This window comes from Fringilla coelebs, assembly GCF_963513975.1.
Source record: "Fringilla coelebs genome assembly, chromosome: 2".
Lineage (NCBI taxonomy): Eukaryota > Metazoa > Chordata > Aves > Passeriformes > Fringillidae > Fringilla > Fringilla coelebs.
In genome coordinates this window covers 63200575-63223948 of record NC_140029.1, presented here as the reverse complement: position 1 = coordinate 63223948, position 23374 = coordinate 63200575, and the positions used below count along the sequence as shown (strand labels likewise).

The 23374-nt window shown below is 44.6% G+C and overlaps 1 protein-coding gene across 1 annotated transcript; it reads right to left on the bottom strand.

Annotated features, from left to right (window-relative positions):
• Positions 1 to 8055: 8055 nt before the first annotated feature.
• On the bottom strand, positions 8056 to 22066 carry CDADC1 (cytidine and dCMP deaminase domain containing 1; the record flags this gene model as incomplete). The annotated part of the gene is made up of 9 exons (XM_084224221.1): positions 8056 to 8447; positions 9626 to 9686; positions 10316 to 10505; positions 11564 to 11733; positions 12740 to 12789; positions 14730 to 15308; positions 16103 to 16280; positions 17795 to 17889; positions 21910 to 22066. The coding sequence occupies 9 exons, from the start codon at positions 22064 to 22066 to the stop codon at positions 8374 to 8376; spliced, it is 1554 nt and encodes a 517-aa protein (XP_084080347.1). The 3' UTR covers positions 8056 to 8373.
• Positions 22067 to 23374: the final 1308 nt, after the last annotated feature.

Here is a 23374-nt window from a genome sequence, read left to right as displayed (position 1 = left end):
GGAAAATCTGATTAGAAGCAGCCACAGGCTCACCCGAGTGTCCTGGTGTGTACAACAGCAGGTGTGAACCCGGGAGAGGCCAAGGACTCTGGCCTTCCACAAATGTGGGCGTTAAGACCACTTGAGCCTCTTAATCTGCATTCTCCAGAGACAAGATCAGATGAGAAGGAAAGAATGACTTGGGCCTCTGCTGTTATCTAATGATAACAGCATTCACGAAAGGGAGAAGAGATCCAGATCCCATTTCTTCTCTAGCATGTGCTTTGCTCTTGCTTGTGAAATTGGAGCAGGGCTAAGAGAACCCAGGCCTCTTTCCAAGGGGTGCAGTGGTGTCTGGTCAGTAGAGAAGCTTTTTCACTGGGCCAACAAATGCTTCATTTCTCTTTCTGAAGTAGAAAGACTTCAACATTTTGGCAGAAAGCACCTTCCTGCAGAACATCTTATGCCTGGCAGTGAAAGTTGAGGCAGAGAGGATACAGGTTTTGGTCTCTGTGACATAAAAGGAATTGTATGTAACTCTCCCACTCCTTGACTAAGTGTTCTTGCATAAAGATGCAGGTCTCCATGGACTGAGTTTAAGGTGTCTGAGAGCCTCCAGTGGGAGTTTCAGACCCATGATGAGAGGCAATCCTGCGAGCAAGAGCTGCTGTGGCCTGGGGAAGAGAAGGAGCTGAAGTCCCTGCCCTTCCTGCCCATGCTGAAGAGAAGCCTTGCCTCCAGCAAATCCCCCAACGCCTCAGGGTCTGATGTGTAAGGCCACAAGGTACCAGCAGCCCAAGCCAGCTCTGAGCATAGTTGGTGCTGGGCAGGAAACATGGGATCAAGCTAAGGAGAAACCCAAAACAAGGTTAGCAGTTTTGGCCATGCAGTTCAGCTCTAAGCTAAGCGTCTCACAAGGCTGTGACTTGGCGCAGCTCCCCCAGGAACCCCAGGGAGAGGCAGGCGGTGAGCCCAACCCTCCTGACTCATGGTCCTGCTCCACAGTGCCTGCCTTGAGCTGGCCTCTCTTTCCAGGAATGTGAGAGGAGGAAAAACAACCAAACAACCCACCCCCTTCCTATGGCATTGCTTGAGAGGGGCTTTCCAAAGCCACAGTAAAAATTACCTTTCCCACCTCAGGCTCTGTCACATTGAGCAGCAGCATGGGGACAGCCTGTGCCAGGGGTGCAGTGCCAGCCATGGCCCAGCTATGGCAAGCAGCTCCCCCCCCAGCTCAGTAATGACAGAGCACTGGGGACAGGGACGGGTGGGGTGCCAGCATATCCTGTGAGACAGCAGTGTGCCTTGCACTGTCACCACTGCTACAAGAGCCCCATGGCTGTTTCTGTCGCCCTATGGGCACTGGCAGCAGCTGGGAGGGCTTTGCTGCTGAGCATTGGCCCAGGAAAGCCCCATGCTGCCCTTGCTGTCTGTGAGACTGCAGAGCCCTGCTGTGGCGCGGCACATCAGGCATGGCCAGGTGTCCCACACCGTCTCAACCTCCTGCCTCCCTTGGTGTACCAATTTTGCAAGTGATGGTAGTGATGCCCACAGGACCATGGGATATGGTGTGCTTTTCTTCAGAGCCACTCTCTCCGCCAAGCACAGATTTGGGAATGGAATTTCCAAATGTCATTGTCCCATGGCCAAAATGTAACCTGTGTATTTTAACTGCCACACTGTGCCAGCAGACACCTCCAGCATGTTGAGCTTTGACAAGTAATTGGACACAACCAGCATCTGACTACCAAGGTGACAGGCAGGAGCAGTTTTTTGGTTGCACGACAGACACCAGCCCAGCCATGGCATCATAGCCCAGCTCCTCCATAAAGAAACAAAACCCACCCAAATCCTCAAAGCAGCTCTCCAGGGAAGAGCTACCAGTATGCCAGTGAATAGAGTTATTTCTTCTGAGTGCATGGAGAAGACAGCACCTTGTCTTTGGGGCCATGAAGCGCCTTACTCAACTCTTACGAATAGAGGCCCTTTACTTCTAAATTGCTGGGTACGTTGTCTCTGCTGGCGCTCAGCTTTGGCAATGCCCTTCAACTCCCTTGTAGAACAGCTGGCTTGACAAGCATTTGGAGCAGATTTAAAAATACCCTTGTCAAAGCAGAGCCCGCTGCATCTGTTTGCGCAAACATGCAGTCAGGGCTGGCTTTTCGGCACACCCCGGCACAGCCCTGCCCCGGCAGCCAGCAGGGAACAAACAAACCCGGCCTTTGCTCAGGCAGATGGTCAGATGCCCAACAGGCTCTGTGTGCCTGGGACAAGCGGGAGCCTGCTAGGAGCAGGGCTCTCGAAATCCCATGGGGGAAGTGGAGAAAGGCATCTCCTCCCCATTTGAAAGCTGGGTGTGGGGGAAAATTTATATTCACAGATGAACTTGCCTTGTGCCCCAAGGAACGTCAAGGGCAGAGCCACAATTAGCGCATAGCACAGAGCAGGTTCTTGCTGTGGGCTGACAGCCTTCCTGTCGAAGGCTCAAAGGAAAGTGACACTGGGGACTAGCAGGCAAGAAAGCAGGACATCCCAGGGGACAGCAGGCATTGCAGAGGGAGGAGAGACATATGTTCATTCCAACAAAAGACCCAGCTCTCCTGCTAATACATACCACTTCTAGCCATGCAGTTAAGCTCCTCTGTTTCCTGCTGGCTTTTGTTTTCTCTAGCTAAATCTGTCTTGCCCCACAATAGGAATGAAAGACTAAGTGAAGGTGAATGCACTGGCATTCACATTATCTTACATAGGTCTTTCAGGTAGTTCTGAAATAACATTGGGGAGGAGGAAATGTGTCTGTGCTGGCATTTGTGTGACATGTCTCAGACGCATGGCTCTTGTTGAAGTTATTGTCCAAATGCTTCATGGTTTCCCCACATTTCTTCAACCCCTTGTTTTTCCTCCAAGTTAGAAATTTAGCTGCCCTGGTGGAAAATTTACTGGCAAAGCAGTGAGATGACCTCACTGGAGCCAAAGTACAGATGGTTGAGCAACAAGGGCAAAGGAGGAAAAAGTCAGGCTTAGTTTTTAATATATCTGTCTTGTGCCACTGAGGAACACGGTGAAGCTGGAACAGACCCCATCCCTCCAACAATGATCCTGTAGTTACAGGAAGCCACCCAGTCCTGAGGCAGAGCCTGGCTTCCTGGGAAATCAAAGTGGAAACTTTCCTGTACAAACAGCTGATACTTGGGGTGCAGAAGATAAACGTCACACCGCAAAATACCCCAGGGAAAAAACCATGCTCAGCATTTTCCTCTACATGTCTGTTCCCAGCCCAAGCAGGGTGAAGTCTGTGCTGCTGCACATCAAGTGAGAAGGCCCTTTATCTACACACCAGATGTGCCAGCCACAATTTTCCCTCTTTCCATTTATGAGCTTTGAGCTGCCTTGAGTGTTCTGATATTTATAATGACCGTCAGCACACCTTTGTCTTCTTTTGTCTGCAGCAGCAGGACTCTCTGGGTACTGGTCACAATCACAGAATCATGGAGTGGTTGGGGTTGGAAGGGACGTATGGAGACCACCCTGTCCAACCCCTCTGCTAAAGCAGAAACAGGTTGCAGAGGATTGCACCAAGGTGGGTTTTGACTGTCTCCAGGAAAGCAGACTCCACAGCCTATCTGGGCAGTCTGTTCAGTGCTCTGTCACCCATGCAATAGAGTATACTTTCCTCATATTCAGAGGGAACTCCCTGTGCTCCGTGTGGACCCATTGCTCCTGTCCCTGGGATCCACTGGAAAGAGGGTGGCCTCACTATCTTTACACACCCAGCCCTAAGACATTTGTTGCACTAATATAATATGTATAAATAATACAATACAAATTTTGTGTGCAGACGAGAGCTGGAGCAGCTCTTCAGCGGCACCGGCACGCCGCGAGAGCCAGCATCCCTGTGGAGCCCGGCAGTCCCTGGGTCCCGCTCCCCGGGCGGCCTCCCCAGACATTTCCCTGCCACCAGCGCCCTCTCCCGGCCTTCCTTCGCCGGCTGGCGGGGGCGGCCGTGCTGGGGAAATTAATTTATTGCCAATCAAATCTGAGCAGGGTAACGAGAAAAAAACACTTCTTAGAACAACTTCCCCTTACTCCTCTCTTCTTCCCGGGCTCAACTTCACTCCCGAATTTTCTACCTTCTCCCCTCCAGCAGCACAGGAGGAAGAGGAATGGGAACTGTGGTCAGTCACCACGCTTTTGCCTTTGCCGCTCCTTCGTCCTCAGGGAGGGGACTCCTCACACTCTTCCCGTTTCCCCGTGGGGTCCCTCCCACGGGCGAGAGTCCTCCATGAACTTCAACATGCATCCTTCCCTGGGCTGCCGTTTTTCATGAACTGCTCCATTGTGGGTCACAAGTCCTGCCAGCAAACCTGCTCCAGAGGGGCTCCTCTCTCCACTGACTTCCCACAGATGCTGCCAGGAGCCCCCTCCAGCACGGGCTTCCCACGGGGTCACAGCCTCCTTTGGCATGCACCTGCACCAGCATGGAGTTCTCCCTGGGCTGCAGGGGGACACAGGCTGCCCTATGGAGACCTCCCTGGGCTGCAGGGGGACACAGGCTGCCCTATGGACCTCCCTGGGCTGCAGGGGGACACAGGCTGCCCTATGGACCTCCCTGGGCTGCAGGGGGACACAGGCTGCCCCATGGATCTCCCTGGGCTGCAGGGGGACACAGGCTGCCCTATGGATCTCCCTGGGCTGCAGAGGGACACAGGCTGCCCTATGAACCTCCCTGGGCTGCAGGGGGACACAGGCTGCCCTATGGACCTGCCTGGGCTGCAGGGGCTCAGCTGCCTCCCCATGGTCTGCACCAGGGGCTGCAGGGCAATCTCTGCTCCAGCGCCCAGAGCACGTCCTGCCCCACCTTCTGCACTGACCTCAGTGTCTGCAGAGTTGCTCCTCTCACATATTCCCACTCCTCTCTCTGGCTGCAATGCTGCAGCTTTTCCCCACTTCTTGAATCTATTATCCCACTGGCACCATCAGGGTAGCTGCTGGGCTTGGCCTTGGCCAGAGCTTCATCCATCCTGGAGCTGGCTGGCATTGGATCTGTAAGATATGGGCAAAACTTCTGGAAGCATCTCACAGAACCAACCCCAGAAGCAACCCACTACCAAAACCTTGCCACACTAACCCAAAACAACAGTAACCCAGGTCTATTTGAAATCAGCATGTACTATTAGCCTTCTTTGCTTTCCTATTCTCCAAGCAATGTCACTTACTGGATCCAAGAAATTAAAGCCAGATATTTGGAATCTGGTTTGCAGGCACAATGGCTGAAACAAAAAACCTATTTCGAGGACTACAAAGCTTTTCAGTAGTCCCCACATTAAACATGGCTCTGGAAATCTTCTCCCTTTGCCAGCCTGGCTGTGTCTCACTGACTGCTCACTGTGGTCTACACTGACATTTCAGTTCAAGAGCACTTCTGAAAGGCATCTCCCATCTGTCCCCACACACTGTATGTGGCTCTGCCACATGAGCCAGTCTTGGAGGGCATTGAGTGGACTCCTTTCAGCTTAACAGGAAAACTAATAGTAGGAATAGCTGTAATACACTCCGGCTATCGGGCCCTCAGTTCAAATGCCTGGGCTGGAACCAGGCAGATGTGAGACCCCCGGTGGGCCAGAACTCCAGCATCACCCACTTGATGGTTCAGCCCCACCGCCCTACAGCCGCACTGGGGACGGGCACCGTCCTTGGCCCCCGTCACCGCAGCAATCCCACTCTGCTCTGCAGGGACTGGGAACTGGGGTCCCTGGGTATGCCCATACAGGCAATCCAGGGCAGCAAGGCAGGAGGTGAGGCAGGGACCAGTTTTACTGTTGGATGGTCAAAGCTTCATCCACTTTGATCCTCTCCAACCAAGGAACAGGCCGTGGAGGTGGCAGCTTGCAGTGCTCCCTAATGCAGTTCCCATTCTGCCAAGGAAAAGGAGATTAATCCTTACAGGCCAAGGAAGGGGATCCCAGCCCTTTCCCGGGGCTGGCAGGAGGCACAGTCTCATGTTGAGACAAATTCTTCAGGCAGAGCAGAGGAAGGCCTGTAAGGAGTGTGAGCATTCCAAAGCACTCTGTAATGTTCCTAATAACCCAAAGCACTTAAAAACACACTTCAGTACTTACTGTCAGACTAATTTATTAGCAGGAAGCATGTTTTGCTGTAAGGCAGACAGTTAACAGAGAATTTCTGTAATTCTCAGTCAGAAGGCCAAATTATTACTGATAGTTAATACCTGCAATTAAAATGATCGTTCTGAAATGAATGAATCTTAAAATGCATATGGAAATTTCATACACTGTATAAAATATATAACTTTTACATTTCTTGAGTAAATACCTTGCAGCTTTTATGTAAGAAACAAACATCGTAGAGTTGATTTGCAAAATAAGCACTGAAGGAGATGTCCAGTATTCTGTGGCTCTCCCTGCTAAGCAGACAAGCAGAGCAGCACCTACAGAGTCCAGAGGTTGAGAGGAACCCCATTTGCATTCCTCCTGTTGGTTAAGATAAAGTCCCTACTTCGTAATTCCAGTAAAAATTAAGGTAGGGTTATACCGACAATCAGAGCCTACAGAAATTTCTGAGCCTCTGGAAGAATCTGTAGAATGAAATAAGACAGAAATAAAGCCAGGCTTCCAAGTCTTCAACCTTACAAGGGATTCCAAGTTTCACAGAAAGTTTTGTAAAAAAATCTTTGTTTGAAAAAAACTAATTAAAAGTAAAGGTAGAATCTTAACTCCTCCTGAAGTGGAGACTAGCAGCAGCATTCACTGCAGTGTAATTATTTCATGTGTTTTGTAGTTATTTCATGTGATATTTGACCTAATTTACTTCTCTGTGTACCCAGGCCACCTATGATGTTTAAGGGACTTTTCAATTTCAGCTGTTTCTATGAAGATACAGATTTTACTGATTTTGATACCAGCAAACTGATCACTATAAAACTTGAAGGGCCCTTAAATCTGGCCCTGTTTTTTTTTCCTTGCTTCTACTTCAAGTAGATGTGCATTGCCAATGGATTATGGAAACAAGAAGGTTTCAGTAGGTGGACTATGGCACACTTTTTATTCTAATTTGGACAGTATACACTATCCAGTCACAGTTCTGCTATCCAGTTCCAAGCTTCCCCAAAACCTAAGAAACAGAAAGAACCTGCAGATGCATCTTAAGACATGATTCCCCTTCCAGGACTTTAAGAAGAGCAGCAAAGACAAGATGCATGAAAGAACTAGGAAAGGGCTGTTTACATATCCTACCAGCAAGAACAGAAAAAGATTTAAGGCATTTGCACTGGAGAGCTCAGCAGAGGGAGTGAACAGAAAGTCTTGGGACATCTGCTAAAACAAAGAGTTAGAGGTCAGATTCAAAGCAGGAAACAGATGGGAATCAAAAGATTCTGGGTACAACTCTATGTTCTGGTTATGCATTACTTGGCCCTTCAAAACTAGCAACACTAGACTGCAGTGACTGTTTCAATGTCACCCTTGTAGTGTAGTCATCCAAGAGACAGGCACCTAAAAAGACCTGCGCTATTCCACTGGTACAGATCATCCTATCTAAGAAACAACACGACACTGGTGGTTTATTAGCTTCTGTAGTCCTAGGAGCCTGTCAGTGAAGATTAACAAAACCTCAGTACTAGCAATCTTCACAGGCATGCAGGTACCAGTGAGATGCATACAGCGAAATGCTTTTATACCTGCCTCCAGAAACTGAGAAAAAAGCAAAGCTAATCTTTGTCTTCATTAATTCAGATGGACTGCATGTGAGGAAGCACACAGAGCAGCAAGGCAAGTACCACAAAATTAAACAGCTCTGCTGCTATGATAGGAGTGTGTATGAGAGACAAGATTGGTCTCCAAACCATTTAGCTAGCAATGACTGCTATCCCAATGGTTTTGTGCCCATTATACTGAGAAGCAGACTGAAAAGCAAAAGCTGCTTTCAAGAACAGAGATAGTTGCTGGTGATTATTTACCTACTATTTCCTAGAAGATTCCCTTGATGATTGTATTTAAAGAAGTACGGCCTATTTCTGCCATTTTCTAGCCCAGAAATTATAAATCCATTCCCTCAATCCATACCACAAGCAAATAAGACACCATTTTATTATTACTCTGATCTACCACCAATGAACTTTCAGTATATTTTTTTAACGTGTTAAAAATGATCAGCCACCCAGTTACTTTCACAGAAAATACAAGCAGCATTTTTTCGCCAGGAGCTTCTAAATTAAAAAGACCTTCAGGTAACGCTGCAAAACATTTAAGACATCATAAATAAACTTATTCTAAAATTCACTTTCCAAACAATAAATAAAACTCTTCCTTATCTGAAAGTGCAAACAGGCTGTATTATAAAAAGTACGAAGCAAGACTGCAGGAAGTGCTTAATTTTTCAGTAATGACCGAGACACAGTTTCTTGCTTTGGTGCTGCTGGTCATCCAGCGATTTTGTTTTCTGGACCCCATCTAAAGAAAAAAACATGCATGGAGCATTAATACAATAGTAAGAATAGCTTAATACTCAACATGGACAGGGTCACTGGAATAACACTGGGGTGGGGAACAGGGGGGAGATTGTATTCTTCCCCTTACAAAGGAACATGCAATAATCATAACCAATAGGAATACACCAAGGAAAGAGAGGAACTTAAACCAGTGCAGTGTTGAAAATGCAGGCAAATCACATTAAAGAAATCTGTTAGAGAAATGAGCCCGGTTAAAAGTTGTCAAACAAAGTACCCCAGGATTAATCTTTCTTCAGCTGGGTCTAAAAACCATTAAGAGAGAGAGGGACAAAAAAGCCCTAACATTTTGCAGTGATCACTAATGCCATAAACACTACTCTTAGCCCATCGCTCCCCCCCTTCCCCCAGCCCACAAGCTAACAACTTCTCCACTAAACTTATTTCAATACAAGTAGGAATTTGCTCAGAGTATGTGGCTATTTGTGTGCCACAAAAACTACCTTCAGTCTGTCTTATGCTCCTAACATGGTACTCAATGCATCTTTACACTGTGTCTTCATGCTTGAAGCACAAAAATTATTTAGCTGCCATTTTCCATGTTGTTTTCCACTCTGGATAAGTAACATTTCAAGGATTGATAGCTGACAGTAGATGCCTATGATGGGTCTCTTTGGTAGCACAAAAAGGCTTCAAAGTAAGATTTATCTAAACTCTGTTTTGAAAAGATGACAGCTCCCTTGCTAAAGGGGTGAGTGTCAACAAGGATTTTGTGACTCAAAGAAGCCCAGTCCAATTTATCTTGAAAAATAATAGTACTCTTTATAGAACACAATCTAAAAAGTCTTTCTAGAACAAAATTTAAAACATGATAAAGCAGTCTAAAATTATCTCCATACCAAACAGCATGTTACTGACCTTCACAGTAGCATTGCTAGATTTTGCAATGTGTGTCAATGCCAAGCATTTTGTTACAAGTTAGTTCACTTATTACAGTTACTTATTACTACAACAGAGAGCTCATCTATTCAAAAACCTCAGAAAACGTTTCATAGCAAAATTTGACTCACTGAAATCAAGACTAATTAAGACAAAACAATCTCAGAGGGAATCAGGTTGGTTTAAAATGAGATCTCACTTATTGATTGCAGTCATAAAATGAATTAATGAAAAAATACTTACTTTCCCTGGCTGTAGGGTCATGGAATTCAAGTGCATTAGTGTGCAAAGGACTTAACTGCCACTGGTAAAAAAAGAAGAAAATGTTTACTTATTCCAGAAGACAGAATAAGGAGCCAAGTGAGACAGGAAAAGTACCCTAGAGGCATTCAGTGAGAGGCATGACTTGTGAGGTGGGAAATCAAGGACTACCTCTTGAACACTCTTGCTTTGAGGACAAATAACTATTACAGGCATGCAGATGTTAATTCCCTTGAAACTGCTCACACCAACAGTGCTGCAGTCTGTCATGGAGTGCCCTGACTGCAGGTGCACTAGGCCACATTCAAAATACACTGCAGCTCCTTTGGGAGCTGCTGGAAGGGCCAACAAAATCACACAGTGACCTACAAAATCAGTTGTCATGCTGTGACAGGGGAGGCTTGGATAGAACTTCATCATGTGAAGAGACCACCTCCAACAACAGCAAGTTCATGGGAAATCCTCCATGTAGATAAACAGAGGGTCTTGGCCCCATCCTCTGGCACATGACACAGCACTGCTCCCCAGAACTGTGACAGAGCAATCTCTCAATTCCACTCACTTGACTAAACAGCACAGCACTCTTCTACGCTGGCTGCAGATGACTGCTCACTCTACTCTCCCATCAATGCTGTCCCCAATTTTTAGAATACAGTACATTTAGACACTTACTGTAAATTTGCTTACACCTTCAAGTTCACCGAACTTCATATAAGATATATCTGCCTTCTTTTTTCCAGCATCATCATCTCCTGCATAAATCTGCTTGATACCAGCTCCTTTAATTAAAGGGACACATTCATCACATGGACATTTTGTTACAAATATCATGCTTCTCTCATCTGGCTTTATTTCTCGACACCTACAAGTAGTCAGAAAACAGAATTTTCAGTTTTTGTCTTGGTCGTTTTCAATTGTTACAAATTTGATACCTCAAAAAGTAAGCAAAGAAGTGTTATTTACTCTCAGGAGAAACTTATTCCTAATTAAGTGCACAAGTACACAATGGAATCTGGTTTGGTATCACTATCTGTGAACAACACCCATCCCATGTCTCCACACCTATTATTGTTGGAAGCTTCACCAACTGCCACACTTCCTCATTTTGGATTATAGCATGGTTTAGCAAGAACCAGAGCCAGTGGCTTTTATCTGAAGGATAACTGAAGGAGCCAATATCCTTTAAAACCCAATTTCATATAAGAAATCTCAGGAAACCCCAGGAGATGACTGTGCCAATATACATCCAGCTTCTACATCACAGGCATAAAAAAGACTGTGATTGCAAGCCACAGTTCATCACAGTGACATCATACATTGTCCTAGTTTGGCCTGGAATACACGTAATTTCTTCTCAGCAGCTGGTGCAGTGCTGTCCCTTGGATTTAGTATGAGAATAATGTTGAAAACAGACTGATGTTTTAGTTGTTGCTAAGTAATGCTTACTCTGAATCAAGTGCTTTGATTCATATTCTGGCAGTGAGGAGCTGCACAAGAAGCAGGAACGGTGACCCAAACTGGACCAAAGGATATTCCATGATAGAGAATGTCACTCCCAGTATATCAACTGGGGGAGTTACCTAGAAGGGACATTGATCAGAGTTTGGTGATAGGGTAGGGCATTGATCAGTGGAAGGTGAGCAATTGTATTGTGCATTACTTGTTTTTACATTGGGTTTTATTCTTATTATCATCTACTATTATTAATAAATTTTAATTTGGTTCAATTATTAAACTGTTTTTGTCTCAACCTACAAGTTTTATTTTTGATTCTTCTCCCCATTCCACAGGGGCAGGAGGGTGAGCAAGAGGCTGCCTGGTGTGTATCTTCTGCACTGGGCTTAAACCACAACATGCATTTATTGTGGAATTGTTTCCAAACCATCTCATTCTTGTCTGTGGTAAAAATAAACCCATTACCTGAACGTCAGGGCGTTCTGCTCTGCATGGATAATGTATCTGAACTTTCTGATTTCCCGATCTTTCTGCTTATCATCCATGTGGGGAAAATCAGCATATTCAGATCCAACAGGAAAGGCATTGTAACCACAGCCTACAAAATACATTGCTCCTGTTCCATCACAGCCTCTCTGCAACAGCAAACAAAGCATCAAATTTGGATGGTATTTCAACTGAGTTCTAAGCCAAAGTACAATGGAATGTATACTTTTGCATGATCAGACAGCTCAGCTCTTGCCAACTGCTCCATGCCTGTCTGAAGCTTTTCCACTGAGCCCTGTAGGAGCTGCACAGGTAAAGTGTAACACCTCTGTTACCTGCACCAGGCTTTTGAGGCTTTCCTTTTGGCAAGTAATACTGACAGCAAGGACAAGAAGTCTGAAGGATTTAGTCCTTAACAATGTACATGATTAAATACAGCTGGAGTTCATCCCTGATGTGCCAGAGAAGGTGTTTTGCCGGTCTTTTAACAGACTCAGTAACCAGGGGGCTGATAGGAGGCAATTGGTCATTGAAGAAAAAGAAACAAAATAGCCATAAGCAACTGATGATTGAAGTGTTAACAACAAATTAAGAGTATGTTGCACCTTCATGAAGAATGAGGCCTCCTGGGATTGGCAACATGCATAAACAGAGATACAAAGAACAAATTTTTTCTGTTTGGATGGGAAAAAGCACTGTAACAGTATTCATAGAAAAACACAGCTTTGATCTAAAAAGGAATGTGCTAACGCCCATACAGCATTTAACTGCAACACATATCCTCAGGAGACTGTCAGGCTATAATTGCACTGAGACCTCTCCTAAAAAGAGCTGCTAAGAGGGGCTGTGCAGGGCACATGCTGCCTGATCAGCAGCTGTGGCAACACCTTGTAGCCAGGATACCTGGAATAACTGACAATGACTGGGGAAGCAGGCACACTGAAAATCCCGGAAGAGACACTGTTGTAGTTACTAAAATAATTTATACTTCTCCTTCATCTTAAAGCATAACAATAAACCAGTCATTAACTTAGTTACTAAAGCTCTGCGTGTGTGCATGAAAAACGGAAGTGTATAAACCTAAAGGAAAATAATAAGTGCAAATCCAGTGTATGAATTGTGAGCGCAAGAAAAAGTAACTTTTTCAATACTTACTGATTTTTCCTCTGCCCAAATAATAGCTCCAACTCCCGTTTTATGATCCTCTAAAACACATAACATTTTAGGAGTAAATAACAAATAAAGCACTTCTGAGTTACCTATACATAAACATACGACATCCTAGAGAAAGGAGTAACATTTATTGTTGCTTTGTGAACAGGAGGAAAGAAATGCAGAAAGATAAAAAGCTTGTAAATCATATGAGTCCACTGTAAAAGCTGGGTGTACTCTTACTGCAAGGCAGTCATTCTAAGATTCTGCTGTGTACATTTGTTCACAAGTGAAATGAAGCAACCAACACATGGATAAGAAAATGCATGCCAAGAATATGTGTGGACAGGTTCACCAATGTGAGACAGCTAACTGATAGAAACCTTCTTGTTTACTACTTAATTTAATGACTTAATTTCTGCTATTCTTGAAGTTTACGCTTTTGTGATCTGAAGTCATATAAAAATTAGTCCTATTTTATACCAAATTTAGAGACAAAATATTAACAATTGGATTTTGGGGGTGTAGTCTATCACCACCATAGGAAAACTGGTACAGAGCTTTCCTTATGTGACTTGGATGGTTTTTACAGCACTTGAAAATCTTCCCCAGTAGTTACTGATGAGAATCTTGAGCATATCAAAGAGAAAAACATTTCAGGCTTCCATTGATTAATATTGCAGAACACCCTGTTTCCATGAATCATTTCCATCATCCTTAGTATCACTACCATATGCAGTAACTCAAAGAGGGTCTTTCCTGCCAAAGATGTACTTTATCAAAGCTGTCTTCATCTATATTCTGCATATTTATTAGACACTGATGAAGAGATGATGATAATGACTGATTAAACCAGCATAGAAAACATCCTATATTCTTGCTCCCTTTAAATCCACCTATATAATAGTGTAAAGCACCCAAATATGTGTGTGAGCTGCTATTTATTTTCATTTCATTGCAGTGCAATAAAAGCTGGCTCAAACCCCAGACCTGAGTCCAGGCTGAATACTACAGCTAAACCTGAATTTTACTGCCCCAAGAGTACTCAAGCTTGGTCATTCCATCTTGTTTTGTATAACAGAAGCTGTACAAAGAACTCATAACTGGTTCAAAGAAACTTCTGAATTACATCTAAAAAATGTCATTTCTGCAATTTCTGGAGACAAAATTTGCTGAGGGTACCTGACTGAATAAGCTGGGTTTGGATGGGTGTGTGGGGGGATTAGTTTTGGTTTAAGCTTTGTACATGTACTATTTGTTTGCTTACAATGGTTTAGAAAAAGCAACTATCATATCTAGAGTACAAAAACATCTCTATGGAGTACCATCAAGTTTTAAGTTTTCTGTTCTCTGGAAGAACTTATCACTTTCCTGCATTGGTAGCCAGAGAGAATAAAGAAGCTAACAGAAGTCATCTCTATCAAGAGAGAATCAATAACTATCTTTCCTCCTCAGAAGCCTGGACATAAAACTCCAGCATCTGTGCAAAGAAAACCCCACCAGACATATAAGCACTTCCACTAACAACATTAGGACTAGGAGACTTAATATAATGGTACTTAATGTCCTACTGAAGGATATTATTTCACTGCTTTTTTCTGAAGTGTACATAATCTGCTTCAAATATTGACATTTATTTGGTAACAGAAGCATCTTGTGAGACTTCAGTAAAAAGAGCCTCAGAGCAGCTTGAAGAATTTAAATGTCATTCTGTTCTATTTTGAGTTGGGCGTTGGACACACCGGCAGGGCAGGGTTTGCCAGCACTGTATGTGAAACACCTGCACTGATTTCCTCACGGAAAGCTTTCACAAACAACACTGTGTGCCCCTGTGGAGTCTTTACTATTATTGTTGCATTCATTTCACACGTGTAGGAATGGTACTGAGCATTCCTTGCTCAAGGAAGTATTTGGAAGAATAAGACTGAAATTAGGAACTTGCTCTACTGATGAGACCCCTACTGATTGTTCCTGTGCTCTGGTAATGACTCACCTGTCCGATAGGCAAGTAGTCTGGCTTGTATCATACAGTGCCTTGCCACGTCCTGGGGCAAACACTGATCGTCTCCTTCATTTGTTCGTTGGGATCCACTCCTGTAAAACCCAAAGCATCCAAAGACAGGCACGCTGGCAGCCACTGACGCCAAGACCAAGACAAGATCTTTCATATTCTGTCTAAGGTTGCTGAAGTATGGGTTTTCACAGAGGTTCTCCAGTCCCATTGTCATCAATATTTGCTTGTGCATTTCCTCATTTGAAATTAGAAATAAACTTTCATACTCTTTTATTCTCTCTTGCCTACAGGCAGTATAAAAGTCAGTGTTATAGTCAGGCTGTGATTTTGCTATTTTCTGAATAAAATCAAACTTAGTGGAAGTTTCTTCAATAAACTGTACCATGTAGCACACCAAAGGCTGAAGCAACACACACACACGAGCACGGCTGTTTGACTTCAGTCTTTCCACTGCTTTGGCATCCAGCTTTGCATCCTCAGTGCTCATTGGATTGGATACCTCATTCTGCAAGCTGATTTCAGGATCTGCAGGCCAGTAAGAAATCCTGTTGACCCCGGCTGGAAGAGAAGATAATGCAGCAGAAGGAACCATGCAAGTGCAGAGGAACATACAGCTCATATTCAACACACTATTGTCTAACCCTGGTTTTGCTTCTCTAAGGCCCCAAGTCCTCCCTAAGGGGTGTCTAGACAACAAAAATGCTGGCAGATACAAGTATCAAGGGTTATCCAACTTGATAATCAGACTACAGATAAAAAATTGAGTTACCCAAGTTCTCAGATCTTTGTGACTGCCTAATTTTGCATCTTACATCCAACAGATACATTAAATAGTTAGCACTGATAGACATTGCTACTGAGATTAAAAATCAATATTTGCAGAAGGGCTGTACCAGCAGATCCCATTTCTGGAAGTGAATGATCTGGTTTGTCTTCCTATCTCATGGGTAAAGGAAACCCTGAAGTACTTCCTGTGATTTCTGCATAAAAACCCACTCTTCCCTGGTGTCAGGGACAAGCAAAGGGAAAGCAAGGAAAAATACATCCATCTAGGCCTTGTCATTAGGCTTAGGGTTGCTCTGGCAGAGTGCAAAAGGACAGTCAGAACCTCAGCAGTGCGTCCCAGCCAAGAGACAAGCACCACCAGTAATAAGTAATAAGCAGCAAACCCCAGTTTCTTGACCATCAGCTCCAAGAAATGCGCATTCATTTTTTCCTTATGGTAAACATCAATGCAGGCTACAAATCAGGGATTGGCATTCACAACTGGGACAGTCCAAAGAGAAAATAGGCTTTCTGTTTTCAATCACAAGTGTAACATCTACTCCTACTCTACTACAGTCATTGCTTACCATTTACAATCATTTTTAAACAAGTTGAACATGGTTTTCTAGAAAAATAAAGATCACAATTTTTAAGTCTTGATCCATGTTTAATGAGTGCAATCTGGCCAGCATGCAAGTCTGTACTGGAGCAATGAAGACCAATAATCTTCATATTTTTCACCACAACCAGACCACTCTTCTTCACCTACAGAAAAAGGCATTATTATTATTATTTTACTTTTTTTCAACATTGATTCCATAAAGATGTTGCACCTCTTCCTTGGATAACAGTAACCGACCAGCAGTAGAGCACAGAGCTCTTCAGTACAAATGAATTCATTAAGCAATCTGCACTTTCTTGAGCATTTTTCTTGTTGCTTTGCTTTCACATGTGACTGTTAATATCAGGCTGCAGTGTCTCTGTCAAACTCCAAAGAGGGACTTGTCACAAATTTCTGATTTTTTCTGGTCATTTCTTTACCCGTAACAGAATGCAGAAGCAGCATAGAAAATTCTGTCAATTATAGCTGAAACCTTCTCTGAATCAACCTGCATATGGAAATGCTCATGAATTTAACTTCTGTCTTAAGCCTGACCATCCTGGGAGCCAATAGCTTCTCAAGCTTTATTTCTGTCTCTTCATTTATGTAATGAATCCTGGTTCTAAAGAATCTTCCATGGAAGAAGCCTGCGTACCACAGACAAGAACTATTACATCTGGATTCCCACATATTTTGAAAAAACTGGATACAAACTAGTTTGATGAAGCTGGTGAAACAGATCTCTTTATGCAATCCAGCTGCTACTGAACATTGTTGCCTTAGATCTGCAAATTATTCAGCTGCTTTTTAGTTACAGGAATGAGACTTTACTAAAGCCCTATGCACAAGCCAAGTGCCATTTCTAACTCAATGACTAAATTTCAAACTGCTTTTGAAGGCTATAGGTGCTGCTCATCTATCCCTCCTTCAGATCTAGCCTGGGACATACCCAGCTCTGAAAATCAGGCCTTATCACTCAGGTTATTTTCCTATCTTTTTTTGCCCTGGCTGATCCATGTGCTATGGATCTTAGCACATGGGTATGCTCTGCACAATGCAGTTATCATTTTAAGAGCCCAGTAACAACTCTGATCACAACAGGAAACATCCTGTTCCAGGTCAGTCTGAAAACGCCTCTTGACTTTGAAGAGTAACTGGTTACAGTTTAGAAGACCCACTCTCAAGGGCAGTTTCTTTTCCTTGTCACTAAAGTAGTTACCTACAAGTTCTTGACCAGCAGACATTTCAAGTACTTGTGCACACCTCCACTGCATAAGAGAACTGCTCATCTACAGTCATGAACATTGTAACTCTAAAAGAGTCTCTCTACACCAACAGCCACACTGACTTTACCCACACTGACAGGGTACATACCACACCTCCTTTGTCGTGCTCTTTAAAACACCTGCTATTTTTTAGTGCTTGCTTCACCTCATGGGGTATCTATCTTGCCTTTCAAAGTTTTTCAGAAAGAGCATGCTGTTTAGCCATTTTGCTGTTTTTCTCCCACTACTGGATTTTTTTTTTTACTTCTACAAAATATTTGAAAAAAGTTTATTACATTTGGTTGGGTTTTTTTTTTTCATCTGGACTATGTGTCATCTAAAGAACAGTTGCATTAAATTCACTGAAGGAGCTCTTCAGAAAGACCAATTAACAATAATCACAGACATTTTACCTGGGATTTTTTCTGCTGCTCAGGTGAGGGAAAGAGCTCCATCCAGAGACTTAATAAAGTAAAAAGATTGACCTTAGAAAGTCTTGGCATTTGACCTGTTTTGAAGAAAAAAAAGATAAATATTTATAAAGAAACTCTGTTGGGGTCTCTAGCTTGTCAGAGTGACCCTGCGAAAAGTTGAAAATCTCTTTTCCCAGCCCGGCGCTTGAAGGAGGAGTCATGGCTCTTCATTTCTCGGTTTCAAGGTTGTTTATTGTCTCTTATCTATAAAATTCCTTCTCCTGACCTGCCAAGGTCCGCTCAGCAGGACAGACAGAGGCACTCTGACTGCCCCCGGGGTGGTGTTATGTCTTTATACTAAAAACTATGTATACAATGTTTACAGTAACTTTCCAGTACCTATCACCTATGTTAGACAGTGAGCTTCTACTCTAAACCAATCTAAAAGTGCCAACATCACAGCAGAAGATAGGGGCCAAGAAGAAGAAGAAGAAGAAAAGCTGGACATGCCCAGATCCCTCCATCTTGCCCCCCTGAATCCCCATTCTAAAAACCCCCAAATCTACTTTTTCACCTCGTGATAAATTCACTATCATTCTAATTAATTTGTCATGGCTTGCAGATCTTCATCTAAGGTTGGTAACTTGCTCCATGGGTCATAATCAAAACCACAGGCATTTTGGGCTCTGTGCCAGGGTCCCTGAGACCCCTGGCAGGGGTCTTGGCTGCTCAGGACAGCCAGAGGGATGTCCTAGGTCTTGACAAAACTCCATGTTGCTGAACATTATTTTTCAAGTCTTTTATACCACAGCTGCTATAGAAGCTGGTTCTGCTCTTTCAGCAGCTACATCCACACCATCCTTTTCTGGGCAGTCATTGCCAACTCAGGATGCTCACATCTAGATGCAGAGACCAGATCTGTGCAACAAGAGGAACTGGTGAAACTTTCACTGAAATTCAGTGAGTTAGTTTGACTAAGAGGAGTACAGCAGAAATCACAGATCAGATCATCAGACCCCACACAACTTAATGTGCTCAAATGATTCACAGATGCTTAGAGAAATCTGAAACAAGTTCTAATTCAGCTTCAGGCTCACCACAGAAGAGGGCAAAAATATCCAGGCACAAACATCATGATCTTACACTGATACCCGAGTGAGAGTGGACAAGCCATTGTGAAACCTTCCAGTTACATCGGTTCTGGAGATCCTGCTTCTGGATTCTTACAGTCTGCTTAGATTTTGGCTAGGTTTTTTTAAAAAAAATTTAAACCTTTTGCTCAGGCTGTTACTTCTGACAAAATATCCAAATGCAAAAATCCCTTCTCAGAGCACCACCTTATGCTGTGCTTCTACTCAAAATCTGGAAGTTGTCCTCTGAGGACCAGAACAACTCAGCATTACTGAGTGCCCCACAAAGGAAAAAGGAGGAAGCACTGTGCTGCTCGGTAAAGCTTGCACAGTTCCAGATGTAAAGCTATCTTGCCTCACACTTGGCAAGAACTTTATTAAGTCTTGGAAGTATCTCCAGTCCCCATTTCAGGGGTGCTTACAGAGAGCTGTAATGAACACATACTCCTCTGTGGGTCTCACACGTGCTGTCTGACAATAGCATTATTTCTATCTTTTCCCACAAATTTTACAGTTTTTGCAAAGGAGGTAATGGCAGCAGCAAGAATGGAACAGAAGAGAGAAAAACATTGTTTAAGTAGGTCTAACAGCTTGGAAGAGATATAATCAGATACTAAGATTACCTAGCTGAGGGAGGGGTTAGTTTAATGGCATGTCTGTGAACCCAAACAATTAGGACAACAGATAAACATATGCAATCCATGACTGAAACACCATTTTCAGACTGTATTTTAGCAGTTTTTTTCACAGGTAAGTGTGGTTTGGAAAGCAAATATGGGCCTGTCAGCAGCACTGATGCCACATTGTCCACTGTTCCTTAGGCTGCCCAGCTCTCATTGTCCAGTTCCTTAGGCTACTCCACTTGGCACAAGCACTGCAAGGGGCACCTGTTCAGCACAGTCAGATATATGTGCTAGAAATGGCAAGCAGCACACACCAAGATCTGTTGTCACTTGTACTAAAAGCAAACAGTAAAATAAAGTCTACAAGCCACACCTAAAGAAGAATCTATTTTGTTAAATGGGCACTTGAGTTCATTCTCATTACAGCCCCTGTTTACTCCTGTCATAGCACACACATATACAGTTCCCAAGTGGCAAGTTAAAACAAACAGTGCAATTTATACCAATGCACACACACACCTTTGTGTTTTCTAGAATGGCCTACAATGTGGCACACAGAGTAGACTTAAAAAGTTTTAATTACTCTTTGTTTTCTTGCACCTAACCCAAATGTGACCTGTCAAACGCATGGGAAACAAACTGAAGAACATCCTGACATGAATTTATAATGAGAAGCAGGAAAATATTCTGAAGAAGGAAAGATCTTCAGTTACAGTTATCATATCTGTGTGTTTGCATCTTCACTCCCTTAGATAGTTAAACACTCCCTTAGGTTCAACAGGGTGAAGAGAAGGCTGGTTAAAATGGACTGGAAAAAAGGCAGAAGATGCCTTACAGAATTAAAAGCAACTACAGAAGACTGGGGAAATAAAGGAATCAGGCTTGCTGCTACTGAAAGCAAAGCCACATATAAAAGGAGTGCTATTTCCAGGTGCATCAGGCCCACTTCACACAAAGATATGATTTTATTCCTCCTGGATCTTATTCCTCCAAGACCCTTATGGATCTTGCTTCAGTGAGGCGAGCCATGCTCCAGGGAAAGTGTGTGTGGAAGCTGGAGCCAAAAACCCTGCTGCACCTGGAAGCAAACAGGAGCAGGGCACAGCCTACCCAGATATGGATCAGATCCAGGATTATGTCCTGCCTATAACACAGGAGTTCCTAGTCCAATGTCTGAAAGGCTTCTCACAAGTGCTTGACACCAAGGAGGAAGCTACCAGTGACATGACTCTGCTGCCTGGGAAAAGGAAACATCCCATTTTCAGCTTTAATAAATTTTGTTTGCTTGGAAACTGGATTTCCACAAAACTGGGATGAAACAAAACTCATATATCCACCCAGGAGAGCTGGCTGCCCTGCCATGGTGCTCAGTCTGAGAACCATGCATACATCACATCTATGTGCACACACCACTCCCCTGGGACACAGCAGTGGGATCTGTGGAATCTACCAGCATCTGTTTCTCCTGGGCACCCCCAGCCCTGTGAGAAAGTTGCTCTCTACCAAACCCATACCATGGGGCTGCTGTGGGGTTAGTTAGAACACCCCTCAGAAGGCAATCATTTTCCTGCACATTGCATTGTATGCACATTAAATATACCTGGTATAGGGCAAGAAATTGCTGTAATGGGGCGGAAGGGGGGAGCAAAATACAAGCTTATGTTATCAAAAGGCCCTCATGGAGAAGGGTGTTGTCAAGAATGAGTGGGGGAGGATGGAGGAGATATATTATATATATATATATATATTTAATTTAGATATATGCTTAAAGATACTACACACAGAAGCATATATACTTAATGTATATATACACAGACTGTTTATATAGCATATATGTACACACAATGTATGTAGTATCAAGGGTGTATATAAATATATAAAGTATCTTATGTATTAGGCATATGCTACCAATATTTATATATATGTTTATATATGAAAGTATAGGTACATAATAAGTATACAGATCCTTTATATATACACACACACATACATATATATACACATATGTGGATATATGTATGTTTATCTATATGTACACTTTACTGCACTGTCTGTGACGGTCAGGAGCACTCTGTGAAGCATCACCGGCAGAGGGGGAAGGCGCGGGCTCTCTGAACAGCCCCGGGATGAGGCGAAAAGTGTCCCCTGAACAGAGGACGGACCAGGCAGGCCCTGGGAGGAGCCGGTGGGTGAGGCGAGACCCGCGAGGGGCCGGTCAGCGCACACCTCCCTTACACCCGTCCGGCCCGGCCCAGCCTGGCCCGGTCCAGCCCGGCGTCAGCGCGGCGGGGCCGCAGTTCCCTCACGGCGGGCCAGGCCCTGGCCCGCCCTCCCTCCCTCCCACCCCCGCAGCCCGGCTCACCGGTCATACTGTCGGTCTGCGTGCTCGCCGCTTTCACCCGCGGCCCCGCCGCCTCCTCCGCGCCGTGCATGGGTGCCGTTGCCGAGCCGTGCCGGTGCCGTGCCGGAGCCCCGCCGCCGCCGGCCCCGCACCTCCTCCAGGGCGGCACCGCCCCCATGGCCGCCCCCGGGGCCGGGCCGGTCGCACGGCAACGGCCGCTGACGGGCGGGCGCCTCGGCCAATGAAAAGCGCGAACGGCGCGGAGGGCGGGGCTCAGGGGGGCGGGGCGGTGGCTCCCAGCGGGACCCGCGCTCCGTAGCGGGAAGTTAACGGGGACACGGGGACACGGGACACGGGACAGGGGGTGTTGGAAGCGACCCGCAAGGATCAACCAGTCAGCTTCTGGCTCGGCACGGAACCACCCCCAAGATTGACACCATGCGCCCGAGAGCACTGTCCAAACGCTTCTCGAGCTCTGTCAAGTTCCAGGGTTCACCCGCCGTGTGGGTGAAGAACCTTTTCCTGATATCCAACCTAAACCTCCCCTGACACAACTTCAGGCCATTGCCTCGGGTCCCGTCACCAGTCACCACAGGGAAGGGATCAGCGGCTGCCTCCCCTCTTCCCCTCACCAGTAGCTGTAACTGCGATGAGGGCTCCCCTCAGCCTCCTCCGGGCTGTGCAGACCCAGTGAGCTCAGCCGCTCCTCACACGGCTTCCCCTCTGGGCCCGTCACCGCATTCGTAGCTCTCTTTTGGGCACTCTCTAATAGAACCACAGAAGAAGACTCTCGGAATATTCTGAGTTGGACGGGATCTACCAGGATCAAGTCCAACACTTGCTTGAATGGGATGGCAGGAAGTTACTTTCTGCTACAGGCGGCTCAGCTGCAAATGGTGCAGGGGAGCAAAGAGCAGAGCCTCTGCTCCTGTGCTGTGCTTGGGGAGGGACCTGGGGGCTCTGCTCTGACACATCATTCAGCTTTCACCAGAGGTGGCTAGTGGGACCAACCTTCATTAAAAAGCTCTGCTGGGCATCTGTATAAACCAAAGCACCTGCTTGTGACCTCTGGGCTTTTTGATCAGAGCCTCAGGGGTGGTGTTTAATGTCCCTACCATTTTTTTTTAAAATATCAGGGTATGTAAAAGCTTCTCTGTGGATACAGTTTTGGAGGTATATCCATAAACTGCTGTCATGTATAAAACCACAAATAATTATTCAGTCAGTGACAAAAAATCCCATCTTGAAGAGTTTCAGAAGTCTTAGACTATCTAGACTGAAAAGACTAAGGATTAGAAGAACTAAAAATTAATAAAAGAATTCCTGAGGATTTAGGTCAGGAATTCCTGACCTAAAGCAATATAGAATTTTTTGAGTCTCAAATCAAATAAATTGAAGCTTAAAAACTGGATAAGAGCATGAATTAGGTTATAAATAGTTTCTTCCTAAAGATGCTTTTGTTTCCTATATGGCCTAAAATTAATTT